The sequence below is a fragment of the Elephantulus edwardii genome, unplaced genomic scaffold, assembly GCF_000299155.1.
Source record: "Elephantulus edwardii isolate Elephantulus edwardi_28Jun2011 unplaced genomic scaffold, EleEdw1.0 scaffold00010, whole genome shotgun sequence".
In the NCBI taxonomy this organism is placed as follows: domain Eukaryota; kingdom Metazoa; phylum Chordata; class Mammalia; order Macroscelidea; family Macroscelididae; genus Elephantulus; species Elephantulus edwardii.
The window spans coordinates 23905971-23922209 of NW_006399760.1; the positions used below are offsets into that span (position 1 = coordinate 23905971).

The window sequence follows — 16239 nt, forward strand, 5'->3', positions numbered from 1 at the left end:
CATTCATGGTTCTCACATTCCATGTCCCAATCACCAGTGTCTGCTTACAACTGTTCCTCTTCCTTTGTATTTCCATACTTGAAAACTCAACCTCGTTTGCCATTTCTGTTATCTAAATGTGTTCTGTTGTACATAGGGTATTTAGAGGCAGTAAATAGGAGGCACTGGAGGAGATTGTCTTTTTCGCTTGGAGCAGCTGGTAGCCTCCACCGCTTTGTACTGGAAGCCCAACTTCTTGCCCTTGGGCCACCAAAGAAATAGAACCTTTATCTTTGACATTCCAGAATGCAGACATACATTCCTCCAGTATATCCACTCAGGGTAAAAGATAACGTAGACAGGGTATTCCTGTTGCTGGACAGATAATCAAGTGACATAAACTCACATCTCCAGGGGCCTCTGCTGGATGTGATCCTAAGCCAACCTGGCCCACCAGAGGGGGCACGGTTTCAGCGTGCGGACACATTGGGCTGAAACTACGAATCCCGACATTCCGCGGGGCGGGCGGGAGGAGCCGGGCCGGGGGCGGGGGCCGGCAAGAGGGGGCATTGTGTTGGGGATCACCGCGCTGCATTTGTCTGCTCGGGGTGCTAGCCGAGCTTCCCTTGTGGTCGCGGGCCGGGGGCTGCAAGTGTCAGCGGCGGCCGTAGACCCAGGGGGAGGCCGAGTGGGAGGGACTGCACGCCCGCTCGCCCCGATCGCTGGCAGGGGGCGTTGTGCAGAGTGGAGCAACATGCAGATAGGCGCCCGGCGCCCTGACGACCCCTCCCGAGGAAAAGAGGCCGGGGCCGTGCTGGCGCGGCGGGGAGCATGAGGCAGGCCAGGGGGCGGCTCGGCTTGCAGCGCTGCTAAGGAGCCGTGCGCGCGGCACTCGCGCCGGGACGCGCGGAGGGCGGGGAGCCGGGCGGGTCTCGCCAGCGGGCAGGAGCCGGCCGCCGGGAGCTGTTCTGATTTCAGACGCGGACGCGAGGGGCCCGGAGCAGCCCCTGGCCCCGGCGCGCCGCCGACATGGGCAACGCGGGGAGCATGGATTCGCAGCAGACCGATTTCAGGGCGCACAACGTGCCTTTGAAGCTACCGATGCCGGAGCCAGGTGAACTGGAGGAGAGATTTGCCATCGTGCTGGTGAGTGCGCGGTGCGGAGACGCGGGGTCCCTGGCCAGCGGTGCATCGCCCCCCCCCACCCCCACCCCCGGCCCCTTCTTTTCCTCTGGTGCGTGGAGCGAGCCGCCGGTCCGACATAGGATAGGAGGCTCCCACCTTCCCCATTGTGGCCTCTCCCCCTCGCTCTTCTGCCCCCTCCTGGGGCCCCTCGGGCTCAGCCCTTTCGGGGGTCCCGGGATGGAGCCTGAGGCTCGGGACGGGCTGCCCAGCCAGCCCGAACCCATTGTCTGGCTGGAGAGGCACCTCGCGGCGAGTGTGCCCGGGAGGTGCCGCGTGGGTGTGTAGAAGGGAAGGTGGTGTGGACTGGATGGAGGAGGGGGCGGTGAGCTTCTCGGGCTTTTTGTTTGAAGAAAAATAATCCCTGCAAAGCCCCGGCCCCAGCTCTGGGCCGGCGGGGTCCCCCGGCAGATGGGCGCATGTGGCCAGCCGCAGGCGCTGCGCCGGGCTGTGCGCGAGGGCGAACTTGGGGGACCCCCGGCTCGGCTTTGCTTAGAGAAGCTTCCCTTGAAGGGAAAGACAAGGAAACCCACCACAGCGTGGCTCTCCGATCCCTAAGCAAGAAGACGGCTGTCTGAAACCAACGTCGTCTTTGGTCTTAAATCTTAAACCAGGAAAATGTGCAGTTTGCAGGGACGTGTTCCAAGTTGTCCTGACTGCACAGGCGACCACCCCCCCTCCCCACACCCACGCATACACACCCCTCGCCCCTTCTCCTGTTCTTCTCTCAGCTTTACAGCTCTTCAAATTCAAGATTTCCTTCTTTCTCCTTTTCCTGCTAGGACCCAATTTCTGGGCCCCTCCCAGCAGGGGCCTGTCAGTGCTGTGAACTCTGGAGGGTGTGGTGGCTTGCCCTGGCCCCAGCTTGGGTCTGTACAGCAGTTGGTCCCCAGATAGCGATATTTAGAGTCCCAGCTTGTTTTAAGGAATACCAGGAGTGAAGTAGGCGAGATTGGATGCCTTCCTATTCCGCATGTTCTTAATTTCCCCTAGCTGTCCTTACCTCTAAAGTCTCCAGAAACCTAGGTAGCAGGAGAAACTTGGCCTCCACTCAGTCAGCATTTTACATCTGCTGTGAGGTTTGGGTTTTTTTTTTTACTTGTAACTTCTCAACTTAGGCAAAGGACCAGAGCAAGATAAAAATTAGATTTTCTGAGATTGTAGCACTGTCTGGGATGCTTAAACGATCGGTCTTCGAAAGGGGCAAGTTTGGTTCAGGGAATCATGTTCTAGATGGCAGGGTAGCTTTGGGCTCTTTGGAAAAACAGAGGTCACAAGCTTTTCTTCATTGGAAACGCTGCTCTGGTGTGGCATCTGGGGAGAAAGATGAAGTTGCCTGTCTTGCTTTACATCTTCTGTGATCACCCACAGCTGCTTCCTCCGTTGTGTAAGATAGGACACACTGAAATGAAACAGCACAGCCTTAATTACTTCTAAAGGCAGCCTGGGTGCATACTTGACAAGCTTTTCCAAAGGCAGCGTTTTTGTTCAAAACCCTCTTCTTAACACACATGATTTTTACTTCTTGGCTGTGTGAGTGTGAGAGTGTGTGAGAATATGTGTGTAATGAAGTAAGCATGTATGTAAGAAAGAGTGTATGTATGTGTGTCTGGTGTGAAAGCGTGACTGAGAGTATGAATGAATGAATGCATGTGAGAGAGTTTGTATGAGTGAGTTGTGTGTGTGAAAGAGCCTGTGTGTGACTGCGAAAGTATGATTAAATGTGTGTATGTGTGAGGGAGAGTGTGTGTGTGTGTAGGAGAGAGGGGGGAGAGAAAGAAACATCATTGTGGCAGAGGAGGAACCAATGTAGCAGCCATAATAATAATGCAATTAAATTGGCTCAACTGGGGAAGTCACTCTTTGCATGTTTACAGTTACTCTGTTGATTAAAAACACATGGTTTGAATTAATCTTTAGAAAAACAGTGTCTTGTTATTAACGTGGTGGGTTTGTATTACTATTAAGTCTAGTAGTCACAAAATTTAGTGTGTAGGCCTCTATGATTGTACCTCACTGGTTCCTTGGAGTGGTGGTGGTTTGCTCTGGCTACTTTCTTTCACTCCACTTTCCTTCACACACAGCTACAGGATGTGTTTACACTGTTCTAAGCTTACAACAAACAAACAACCAGGCTGACTTTTTATGAATAGTGGCAAAACTTTTGGGAGCATCTTGGCTTTGAGGCCCTTGTTAGAGGTCCTTAGTGTCGTGGTATAATTTATTCTCTCTACTCAGATAGTCAAAAGCTTCTAAAAGTTTAGAGGGAGCATAGAGGAAATGACCTTGACTAGAGAATTGTATTCTGAGTGTTTTGGACCAGATTCTAACCTGTTACTTCCCTAATAAATCCCATTATCCGAGTGTGTGTGTTTGTGTGTGTAAGTTAAAAACAACCTTCCTGAATTTTGTAGTCTAACAGTACTAGGAAGTTATGCCAGTTCCTTTTGTACTCTTTCTCCCCCTACCCCCGACATCATCTATGTGATATTGTCAGCCTTATTTTCTTCATGAGATACTTGAATAAATTCAAACTATTTAATTCTGGAGAGCAAGCTTGAAGGACAAGTCTTTTGTGACGGCTTTGTAAGTAGATGTTGTTTTGTTGTTGTTATGTGCCCTCGAGTCGCTTGCGACTCATAGCGACCCTATGTACAACATCCCTAAACTCTTCTCTGTGCTGTGCCAATCGCACCGTCTCCAAAACACCCATCCTGATTACCCAGTCACTGAAACAATCCACCCCATAGGGGGTCTTCCCCTTCTGCGCTGTCCCTCCACCCTACCAAGCATGATGTTCCTCTCCAAGGACCTGTCCCTCCTTGCAACATGTCCAGAGTATGTTAGACGGAGCCTTAGAATCCTTGCCTCCAAGGAGCAGCCCGGTTTGACCCTTTCCAGGACGAATCTGTTTGTTTTCCTAGCAGTCCATGGTACCCTCAATACTCTTCTCCAGCACCACAGCTCATGATACCCTCAGTACTCTTCTCCAGCACCACAGCTCAAAGGCATCAATTGTTGACCCTCTGCGGCAAGCAGATATATAAGTAGATATGTGGAGGAATGCTCCATCCTTAGTGGGGGCCATGCTGATGTTGTTGAGACTAATTGTGTATTTTTATGCCATACAGCTTCATATACATTTTAAGAGCTAAACCAAATAGTAATACTGTACAGAAAAGTGTGTAAGTGATTAAAAAGACCACCGCTTGGACCAGGCACAACTCATTCTTTAAATGGACATCCTAGCTATTCAGCACTTTAGAAGAGATCTTTTACAGCAGATTCCCCCATGCAGCACGTCTTTTTATTTCTTGATTACTGTTACCTTGGGAGTTGACTGTGGATCCAAGATGAAATAGTTGACAACTTGTAATAATAGTTATAAAATGTATTTAAGAGTAAAGATTATTAACTCAGTGCATACATTAAATCATTTGACATCTTTGTATTTACCTCTCAGGTAGAACTATATAGTGATATATGTGTGTGTATGCACAGAGGGGAGATAATGTTTGTTATTGTTTTCAGTGGGAATACTTTGTGAACTATGCATGCAATCATTGTTTCTTTAGAATGTACATATTTGACAGGTAGCCTGTAGCTTTTAATTTGGTTCTCCACTGTATTTATTAAATATTTATAGTTGGTAGAGAGGTTGTAAGAAGTTCTGATGATGTCAGAGTTAAGCATTTTGCTGCCAGAGGTTGGTGCTTTAAACTTACCAGCTACTACTTGATAGAAAAGACCTAATATTCTGATTTTTTAAAGAGTTTAGCCTAGGGAATTCTGTGAGACAGTTTTGCCCTGTCCCCTAAGGTCACTATGGTCACTGTGAGTTGTAGTCAACTCCCTGTTGCCTAAACAGCAACGATTTTTGGCTTGTAGTTACTAGCTACAACCTAAAATACTAGATTTCTCTCTGATGCCTTTGTATAGGAGCTGTCCTAAGAAACCCTTTCCTTGAGATTCAGAGGAAAAGATAATTTTAAATCCCGTTTTAGTTTTTGTATTTCTGTGCCACATCACATATCAAGCAGCTCTGCCAGCAGATTTAAAAAGACAGATTAGCAGGTAATGGTTTTAGTATTATCACATGTTTGATGCTGGGAATTGCTTTGGTAACAGGATAGATTGAGTCAATTCCCTTTTCAGTTTCTGTTCTTGTCTTGGGGTTGAATATAGTCATTCTGTTTTAGGAAGAAGTATCTGGTATGATTCAGGCCGTATGCAGGTACTTCTTAAGTATTTTCCTCACTTAATTCTGACAACTCCAGTTGTTGTTGTTAGGTGCCATGTAGAGTTGGCCCCAACTCATTAGCCCCCCCAGGTACACAGAATGGGACTCTGCCTGATCCTGTACAACCTTCACAGAGATAATCTTTGTTGTGCATTAAGCACGTTGTTGCAAGCACTGTGTCAATCTGTGTTGAGGGTCTTCCTCTTTTTAAATGGTCCTCTGCTTTTGCAGCGGCATTAGAAAAGAGGAAATAAAGTTTACTTAAATTGCTTAACATCATATACCCTGTTCAGTAGAGACGTGTGGATTGTAGTCTGTGGTTCTCTTCTGTACTTCCCCATCCCTCATTTAGATAGTTGCATCCCTAGACCTACAACTCAAAAGAAAAAGGAAAAAAAATGAGCTACAGACAAACAGAATTTTAAATCTGGTGGAGAGTGTTTTATGTGTTGGGCAGCTCACTGGGAAGTCACAAGCTGAAACCCCTAGTCACTCCGAGGGAGAAGGAGGAGACAATTCCTTCCGCAGAGATGTCCAGCCTTAAGCCCTAATGGCGCATCACCAGGACTCAGAATCAACTCAAAGGCTGTATGTTTTGTTTTTGGGTTTAGTTGACATAAATTTAAAAAGCCCCAAATTGGCAAAAACGCCTTAACAGTTACTGTTGCCCAATGTCTAAAGGGGAAGTGCATTTGATGCTTCTCTTTGGATAGCACACGTTTTTCCATCTTTACTGTGCTACTTTATTTTTCAGGCATGGAGTTAAATATTGAATTGGTATAATGTTCAGTTTTTTCTTTGAAGGCAGACTTGAAATATCTTGGTTGAGAAGTGTAAGTTGTCCAAATAAGAGGAAAGAAACAACCTGCCATTGAAATACTGATGCTCCAAATGTAATTACTTGTGAAAGGGACAGGGAAGGTCAAGTTTTAACATTGACGTTTACTCCCCACTGCAAAGTGCTGTTCGCTTTCAACTACTTCCAAGGAGAGCGCCTGCCATGGAGTCTGTGTAGCAGATGGGTGGTAGGAGTGAGGCCGTCAGATGTGTGCCGATTTGTTTTCTCACAGCCTTTCTTCTGTTCTGAGGCAAAGGAGGTTGGGAAGTGGGGGCTGAACGTGAATCATTATAGTCTTTTTCCGAAGCAGAGCTGCTTTATTCTCCAGCATGTTAATATGTGCTTAGTGTTTATCACAGTCCTCCACCCTCCAATAATACCAGTAAGAAGAATAAATACACTTGAGTGTTGAGAATGAATGGACCTGTGATCAGGTGGTAGACTCTGAATGCATGTTTCGCTCCAGTGAGAGATAGGCATCAGTGGAAATTGGTGAACTCTAGGGAAGAAACATCTTCCAGTCCTTGAATCTTGAAATGGGAAGACTTCTTTCTGCCTGTGGCCTCTAGCAAAGAGGGTTGACCTGGGAAGCAGACCTCTTTCTTGAGGGTTTCATTGTACTTGGATACAAAATCACCCCTCATGATAGCAGTCAAGAAATTAAAAGACATATTGCATCTGACATTTCTGCTGTCAAGGAATTCTTTAAAGTGCTAAAGAGCAGCAATATCAGCTTAAAGATCAAGATATGCCATGATATTTTCAGTTTCTTGCTGGGTATCTGAAAGTTGGACAGTGGATAAGGAAGATTGTGGAAAATCCATGCCTTTGAATTGTGATATTAGCAGAATATTGAATAGTCCAGGGACTGCCAAAAGAACAAATAAATCTTAGAGGAAGTGCAGCTAAGGTGCTCTGTAGAGGCCAGGATGGTGAAACTTCATCTCACTTACTTTTGGCATGTAATCACTCAGGAGGGGCCAGTCCTTGGAAACAGACTTTATGCTAGGAAAGGTATAGGGTCAGGGAAAGGGGTGAGGACCCTCAATGAGATGGATTTGGCACAGTGAGTACGCTAATGGGCTTGAACATCTGTGAGATTGTGAGGATGCCACAGGATTGTGTACATTTCAGCTCTGCTGTTCATAAGGCTGCCTGTGAGTCGTTACCATGTCTTTACCATGACACCTAACCAGAAACACTTAGGGGAGTCAGGGAACCCTCGTTGTTGCTGTTGTTAAGTGCCATCGAGTCACAGGCGACTCATAGCGACCCTATGAAGGAGAGTCCTCAACGCTTGGGTGTCTCTCCTCCTCTCTCCAGGTTCATAGGGTTTCCGGAAGCAAGCTGTTGTGGAAGTGGATGCCACTTCTCCTTCCAAGCTTGTTTTAATCGGGGAGCTCCACTCCCACTCTCTGTCCACATTGGGTAACCAGCCATTAACGCATTTGACACATCAGTGTCACAGTGTTGAGCCTCCGTAGTGTAGTTATTAATTAACATGCTCAACTGCTGGCCAAAGTATTGCTATTTCATGCCCACCCCTTGTCCACAGGAGAAGGAATTCACTTCCATAAAGATTTACAACCTTGGAAACTCTATAGGGAAGTTGGGCTGTGTCTGTAGGGTCCCTATGGGTTATAATTCAGTAGGGAGAAGGTTTTGTTAGGATAGTCCTGAGAATTAAATGTGGTCATAGCACTTGAAAGCAGTAAGTATTCAGAAAGTGATGGTCTATTTGTCAGTTTGGTGAGAGTTTGGGTAGAAAAGGGTGTACCTTACTATTACAGAAGCTGAAACCCTGAAAAGTGTTTGTAGTTGTTGTTAGGTGCCATCAAGTCAAGTATAACTCACAGCAAACCTATGAAAAACAGACCTGAACCTTGTTTGGTCTTGTGTCAACCTCACAATCTCTGACACACTTGAGCCCATTGTTACAATCACTGTGTCAGTCCACCTGGCTGAGGGTCTTCTTCTCCACCTTTCCAAGCATATGTCCTTTTCCAAGGAATAGCTTTCTAGCAACATGCCCACAGTGTGTAAGAAGAAGCTTTGCTTCTTGCTTCCACTGAATGCTCCACTGCTCCTTCTCCAAGACATACCTGTTTGTTCTTTCGGCCATCCATGGGATATTCAGTCTTCTTCTTCAACACCTCAACTCAAAAGCATCAATTTTTCTTTTGTCATCCTTATTTATTGTCCAGCTCTCAAAAGTGGTTGTTACTGTTGTATACCACTGAGTTAGAACTGACCTATAGCTGACCCTCTGGTGGTTTCCAGAGGCTGTTAATGGCATGAAAGGAGATTGCCCATCCTCCTGCGGAGCAGCTTATGGATTTGAACCAGGTGCCTTTGGGATTGCAGCGCAGCTTCTTTCCACTAGGCCACCAGAGCTTGAAGTGTTTAGACCCTGATATCTCCAGGGAAATCTCACTTGACAGATTTTTGTGGAGGTGATGATACCAGTGACCTGGTTTATTCAGAAAACTTGTTAGGTTTGGGCACGGCGTCAAATAGTTCACATTTTTTGGCCATGGGCCTGATTCTGGGACATGAAGCTGTGACTGATGCTGCCTGAAGATACTTGTGACTTCATCTGTCTTAAGTCAGCTCAGGAACACCACTTCCTTCCTTGTGTGTTTTTTTCTTTCTTTTTTTCCCCTAGTAATTTGGCAGATTGCCTTAGCTTTATTTAAAGTAGGATGAAGAAGGGATTGGTAGGCTAAAACAAAGGTTTCCAAGTTTCATTGCACTTGAGTACCACCTGAGGTGCTTGGGGAAAAAAATTACAGTTGCCCGATTTCCACAGCCAGAGCCTCTTTGGTGTGTGGCCTGGGCATTGGGATTTTTGTTTAAATTTTTTGGGCATTGGGATTTTAAATTGCTTTGCAGTGTAATATGCAGCTGGGAACAAGAGCTACTATAATAGAGAAATGTTTTCTTTGCCGTATTTTCTCCTGATTCTAAGACTTAAGAAGAATCAACTCCTTTGAATTGTGGTATTGACAAAGAATACTGACTATCCCAGGGGCTGCCAAAAGAATAAACAAGTCTGTTGTGGAGGAAGTGCAGCCAGGCTGTTCCCTTAAGAGGCAAAGTTGGTGAGACTTCATTTCACACATTTTGGACATGTTTTTAGGAGGGGCTGATCCTTGGAAAAAGATACCGTGCTGGGAAAGGTGGAGGATCAGAGAGAGGAAGACCCTCAACCAGACAGGTGGACAAAGACTGTTAAAATGAGCTTGAACATGTTTGAGATCATGAGGATGGCACAAGATAAAGCAGAATTCAGAGTGGTTGTTCATAGGGTCATGGACAACTCGCTGGCATATAACAACCACCTAACACTACATATATGAGAGAAAACCTGAGGCAAGTGTATGAGAATAGGCACTAAACCCAAACCCCTTGCTATTATTAATCACATTCCTACTTACGGCAAATCCATAGCACAGAGTAGAATTGCTTAATGGGGTTCCCATGTTAATCTGCATGGGAGCACATTGCCACATCTTTTGCCTTTGGAGTTGCAGATGGGTTTGAATTCCTTGTGTTTTTGTTAGCAGCTGATCACTTTAACTTCTGTGCCACCAGTGCTCCATGGGAGTGGGGAAAGGATTATTTAATGAGGGGAAGTTTGGAGAAATTAGACAAAGTTGAGAATGGTGGTGGTGGTTTTTATGTGCAGTTGAGTCTGTGACCCATAGTAACCCTATGCACAATGGCTCTGAACCCTGCTCTGTCCTGAGCCAATCTCACTGTCTCTGACACACCTACCCTCATTACCCTAGGTACTGTGTCAATCCATCTCATCTGGGATATTCCTTTCCTGTGCTGTCCCTTGACACTTGCAAGCATATCCTTCTCCAAAGACTGGTCCCTCCTGCCTACATGCCCAAAATATGTGAGATGAAGTCTTAGAATATTCTTTTTGTCTCCAAGGAGCAGCTTGGTTTCACCCTCTATAGGACAGAACTATTTGTTCTCTTGGCAGTCAATAAAAGACATAAATTCTTCTGTCATTCTTGATCATTGTCCAGCTCTCAATGCATAGCAAGTAATAGCAAAGATCATGGCCTGGATCAGGTACTTCTTAGTCTCTAAACTGACATCCTTGCTCTTCAGCACTCTGGAGAGGTTTTCCCAGTGCAGTTCGTCTTTGATTTCCTGATAGCTGGTGCCAAAAAGAAAAAAGAAAAACCCCCCAAAAACAACATTAACTAACCACATTTGATTCATTGAGAAGCATAAGATTAGACGTGTAGAGGAAATGGAACACAACGTGTTAAATGGCAAAAGTAATTTATTTAAAGAATGACCACCAAGTAGTCATAAAGGAAAATTGTAGAGAAAGTTCTTCTGTATGTTATAACTAAAGATGAGGTGTGCATTTAAAGTAGAATGATCATTAAATGGATTGTATTTTTTGTTGGGCCTCTCTGTTTGAAAGTCTAATTGTTTGTTGGTTCAATGCAGGGCTTTTGCTTTGATCTCTGGATTTACCACTTACAAAGACTTGATGAGCTTGGCTTCCTGGAGTGAAATTCAAATACACTTGTGAAATGTAAACAACATTCATTTATTAAGAATCCTATAATCAAGGCAAATTGGCATGCTTATATAAGCAATTAGCTTTGAGAATAGAAAGATAAATAGAATGTTGGGTCAAGAACAAGCTGATTGTTCTCCATAGACACTCCAGTCCTTTCCTCATTAGTTAGAACATAAGCAAATAGAAATTAATTTTGTTCATAACCTTCAGCTTTAGTACTTTGGAGGTTGAGAACAGTGTATGTGGTTTTCTGGAATTGTGAGAAGAAAAGAAATTATTGTCTCATTTTTTTTTCTAGAAGCTTTAATAAGCCTTTCAAGGAAATGTGAATAGTTGGGTTTATGACTAAATAGAAACTTTGAAGTAATTGACAACATGATGAGAGAAAGTATGGATTTGGTTGGGACCAAATATATTACAGGATAATGGCTTTTAATTTGCTGAGGAAAGTAAAGGTATCTATTTTTATGTTGGACAAGAAGGAAAGTAATTCCATCAGTGAATAATGTTTTCAGTGCAAAATAAAATAGTGCTTATCACTAAGTGGAAAACATTGGGTGTAACATGATTAAATTTGCACCATGGCATTCAAATAACTAAAATTCATTGTCATCGAGTTGTTTTTCTCTGTGCCCCCCCCCCCCCCCCCCCCCCCCCCCATTCACTCTTCTCCTTGAAAAGCAAAACTATTTCATTGTTATGTAATCCCCCCCCCCCCCCCCCCCGCACTTTATTGCAGACCTGGGAGAGTGGAGAGAATCTTCTCAAAAACTGCCTCTTACTGAGTTGTTTTCGACTCACTGTGACCCTCCCTCAGGTTTCCTAGGCTGGGAATTGAAATGGAAGGAGACTCCCCATCTTTTTTCTTTGGTACCAATGGTGGATTTGAACTACTGGAAGAACCCAACTTTAAGGCTAGTAATACAATTCTCAATGGACTAAGTCAGAGGAGTTCTTGGGGTTAAGTACGTCTTACTTGTGAAAATTGGGGACTTAATGTCAAAAGTGGTGAATCAAGTGTAACTTTATGATTTAGTTTCAACTCTGTCCCTTTCAGTCTCCACTGTAGTAAAACTTGGCAGTCCTCCCCATGAACTTTTCCCTTTTTAGACAGGATGGTATGTACAGTCATCCAGATTCTTGAGTCCTGATGACTACAGAATTCCTTGGAAACCTAGGAAGTCATTGCAGTGTGTGACTATCTGAGAGTAGGATGCCATAAAGTTGGGATTGGTGATTCCTTGGGCCTTATCACACAATTCTTAATCTCCAGTCTCCTGATCAGGCCACATGCAGATTAAAGCAGAGTGCATTGAGAATCTCATGGTCTTCAGGGTTTGTGGAACCATTCAGTCTTCTTCCACAAACTCTGGACACTCTTCAACCTCTTGACTGTCCTTCCACTGTAGAAGTTTGGAGTCTCTGTAACAGAATGGATATTTAACAATAACAAAAAAAAAGTGAATTGTGGGAGGGGAAAGGGGAGGGAGTAAAATGTGCAACAATGAATGAAGGAAAATAAAATTTCTCTAAAACATTCGTTAAAATCACAATTAAATTTATTAAAATTTTATTTAAAAAAAGTAAAAGAGCAACTACATTTTCCTAAAAAAGTTTGAAGTCAGCTTTTGGAAAACAGTTTAGAAATCTCTAGATTTCTGGTGGCCTAGAGGCAAGATGCTGCACTGCAATCCCAGAAGTACATGGTTCGAATCCACCAAATGCTCTGCTGGAGAAGAAGGGGCAATCTCCTCCTGTACCAGTTAGATCTGATTTGACGGTACACACAAAGAATAATAAAATACAATTAAAAAAAAAAGAAATCTCTTGAGTTGTATAGCAATTTGCCAAGTTCTAGCCTTTGCTTAACTGGAGCATTTTGTTTATTTCACAGGATATCAGAAATGATTGATTTTCTCTAATTTTCCCATTGATAAGAAGACATTAAAATAATATATATGGTTAGAGTTGGGTTTTGTTGTTATTTGTTATTGTGCTTTGGAATGACTTCTCTTAATGGGCCTCTAAAAATCCTTTTATTGAAAATAATATGTACAAGAATTGGCGTGTATCATAAACTCAAAGCTTGAAGGATTTTCACAATCTGAACACGCTGTTGTAAGCAGCCTCCAGGTCAGGAATCAGAATGCAGTCTTTGTGAGGTTTTCTTTTTCCCTCAATGTGGTTAGACTTGGCTCCTTGCCTCCCCAGCCGCTGTTACTCACCTGAATTTACTTTCAGAGTAGTCAGAGTTACTGAAAGAAAGTAGGCCACAGAGTTGAATCTTGTGGTCTGATTAGAAATGATTTTAACCATGAGGTTTTCACCACTTCCTTTGAGACACTTTCTCAGACCAAATTAGCTTAACCATTAGAAAATACTGACATTACAGCATCTTTCTTTTGTTTTTAGTTGTATCATCATTACCATTCCTGATGGCAGTATATATATATGTGTGTGTTGGAGAATCTTCTTTTTCATAATACACAGAAGGGGACATTTTGATATGTGTTGCGTGAGTAAATCCGAAATTTCCACACGGGAAACAAGCATCTGCAATGTGGGTTACTTACATGTGTGGACAGGGCTTAAGCTTGTAATTTTTGTCATCTTTCTTGAGAACTTTTTTTTTTGAGAAAATTTTATTTTAATTGTGATTTTAATGAACATTTATAGAAAAGTTAAATTTTCATTCATTCATTGTTGCATTTTATCCCCCTCTCTTTCCCCTCCCCCAGTTCACTTTTTAAAAAAAAAATATTCATTCATTGTTGCACAATTACCTACCTCTTTCCCACTCCCTTCAAGCTTCTTTGCTTTGATGTACTGCTTATTCAGGGCTGTTGTTGTATGTATAATCTTATATTCCTTTTAAAGAGTTCTTCCCTTTATCTGTTCAATGAAATGGTCAGTATCTATTCACTCCTGTAATTTTCTCCTCCCAACCCCACATGTTAGCCCTGCTTTATAACAGTGGTGTTATCTTGAGAACTCTTGATTTTTGAAAGTTGTTTTGTGGTTGATAGTTGCTTTGGAGTTGACTCTGATTTGTGAAGGTTCCATGTGATCAGAGCAGAATTGCTCTGTAGGAGTTTTCAAGGCTATGTGGCTTTTGGAAGCAGATTGCCACACTTGCCTTGCCAGGCATCTCAGAGTGGGTTTGAACTACCAACCTTTTAGCTACTAGTCCAGTGTTTTAATTATTTGTGTCATCTAGGGGTCTGCATATTGAAGGGTATATGTTTGTGAATTTCATCTACTTAAATTTTCTTGTCAGATGCTTATTACTGCAGATGTTAGAACTGATTCTAGGGTATCATTGGCTGTATTTGTTGTTAATGGCTTGCCTTCCATAATCTCCTCTGTGAAGATCTTTATCCCTCTTTAGCCTTCTCATCAGAGCCAGCCCAGACTATTGCCACTTCAGTTTTTTTCTCTCCAAAAACTTGGTTTCCACTTTGCTTCTCCCCTGTCCCCAGTACAGAGCCTCATTTCTTCCTCATTTAAGTATTTTCTCATAGTACTTCCACTATGTGAAATATGGTCCTTTTGCATCTCTGCTTATTGAAATTGTGTCCAACATTCAAGACACTTATTAAATTCCACCTCTTCCAAGTGTCTCTCTAGGCCCACATTAGCTTGGGAGGGAAGAGAAAAACATCTCTCCATCCTTTGATCTCTTTATAGTATGAATTATCTGTCTTACTCACGAAGCACTTGATTAAACATCACCCTGTATGAGGTGTGATTGTAAAATGAGGGGATGCTTTTATGAGTAGCTTTGTGTCGTCACCCATCACTTTCGTAGCCACCTGTTTATGCCCTCGTTTTATCTTCTAGCTCATTACTCCTTGAAGGCAAGGATCATTTCATGCAGGTCCAGGCAGCTTTGAACTTTTCCATCTTTGTGCTTGGTCCAGGAGAGGGTCTCAGCAGGTAATGACTGACTTGATGAGAAAGGTGCCTGATGAAGCTGTCCTGGGAGTGGAGTGGCTGCACTGCGAACCAGTTTAACTGACCGTATTGAGCTGTTAACTATGCATATCTTGCTTTTGTGTTGAAATGACATTTTGTCTTGGATTTTTACTCATCTTTGTCTCCTCCATATTTACTTGACGGTAATTATCCTAAGAATACTAAATGTGCAGAGTTTATGTGATGGATCATTATTCACTTGACTCCTTAAGAAAGACTTGTGAATTAGAAGAAAAGGAGGCATGCAGTTCATCTGGCCAAAGAAAATTAGGGATTTGCCACTGGCTCTAAGTCAGATTAGGACATCATGGCATTCTGCTGCCAAGTGAATGCACAGAACAGTTCAGAAAAGGACTTTCTTTTATTATTATTATTATTATTTTGTGTGTGTGTGTGTGTGTGTGTGTGTACCGTCAAATCAGATCCGACTGGTACAGGAGGAGATTGCCCCTCCTTCTCCAGCAGAGTGTCTGGTGGATTTGAACCGTGTGCCTCTGGGATTGCATTGCAACTTCTTGCCACTAGGCCACCAGAGCTCCCCAGAAAAGGACTTTCTTAAGTAGGATATCCATGATACTTTCTTTATGTGGAGAGAAGCACATCAAAGTGAGCAGCAGTTCTTCTTTTAGCAGTTGACTTCGACAGCACTGTACAGCTTTAATCAAGACCGTCCAGAAATGTTTATTGAGCACTTACCAGACATTATTGACCTCCAGTAGCTTACATTCTAGTGTTAGAAGGAGGCAATGCGAGGGACCAGACAATGAAAGGGGTAAACAGAAACAAACTGTTAGGTGCCATCCGGGTTCAGATCTGAGTGATGAGGAGCAAACCTCCAGCACATCAAGATCAGAAAAGAGCCCCCCCCCCCAAGTAGGAGGAGTAGCCAGGACTTGATATGTCTCTCACCATGCTGGCTTGCTGTGGGGTTCTGTGGACCCTGGAGTAAATAAACTGCATGTGGGATGTGCTCATCCCCGTTGGCTTCAGCCGACCTTGATTTTTGAAGAATTTTGCATGGGAGTCTATTTTCTTTGCCTGTTGTCATGACAGTGCTCTTTCTTGTAAGTAGCTTTGTTCAAACATAGTTCTGCCACTTGTTAATCTCAGATGATTTCATTCACTTTGAGAATGGAGTACCTGACTCCTTTGAGTTCTGAATAAAGGGGCTCTCCAGACCACTTACTGTGGTCTGGTTTTTTTTTTGCTTAAAGCCCTGCATTAACCTGGTACAACAAGGTTGGACAAATTTTCACTGCAGCAACTAGCTGTTAGTTTGCACTCAGACCCACCACTTTTTTTTTCTCCTTAATTTCTTAAGGCACATACAGGAATTTTATACAGAGAGAGATCTGGTTTTGAGGTTAAAAGTAAGAAAGACAGGGTGAAGTCTCTCTCAGGGAGGAGTGATAGGGAATGGCAAAGGACACACTGACAAAGAAGATTAATCAGAACTGGCTTTGACAAGCACTG

General features: G+C 43.5%; 1 protein-coding gene across 1 annotated transcript in view; it reads left to right on the forward strand.

Annotated features, from left to right (window-relative positions):
- The first annotated feature begins 640 nt into the window (after positions 1-640).
- The window catches only part of FMNL2 (formin-like 2), a 375555-nt gene continuing 359956 nt past the window's right edge, over positions 641-16239 (forward strand). Inside the window, exon 1 of the mRNA XM_006880775.1 lies at positions 641-1125. Coding sequence (XP_006880837.1) covers positions 1009-1125 — 117 coding nt within the window. The 5' untranslated portion in view covers positions 641-1008. The remainder of the gene's footprint in view (positions 1126-16239) is intronic.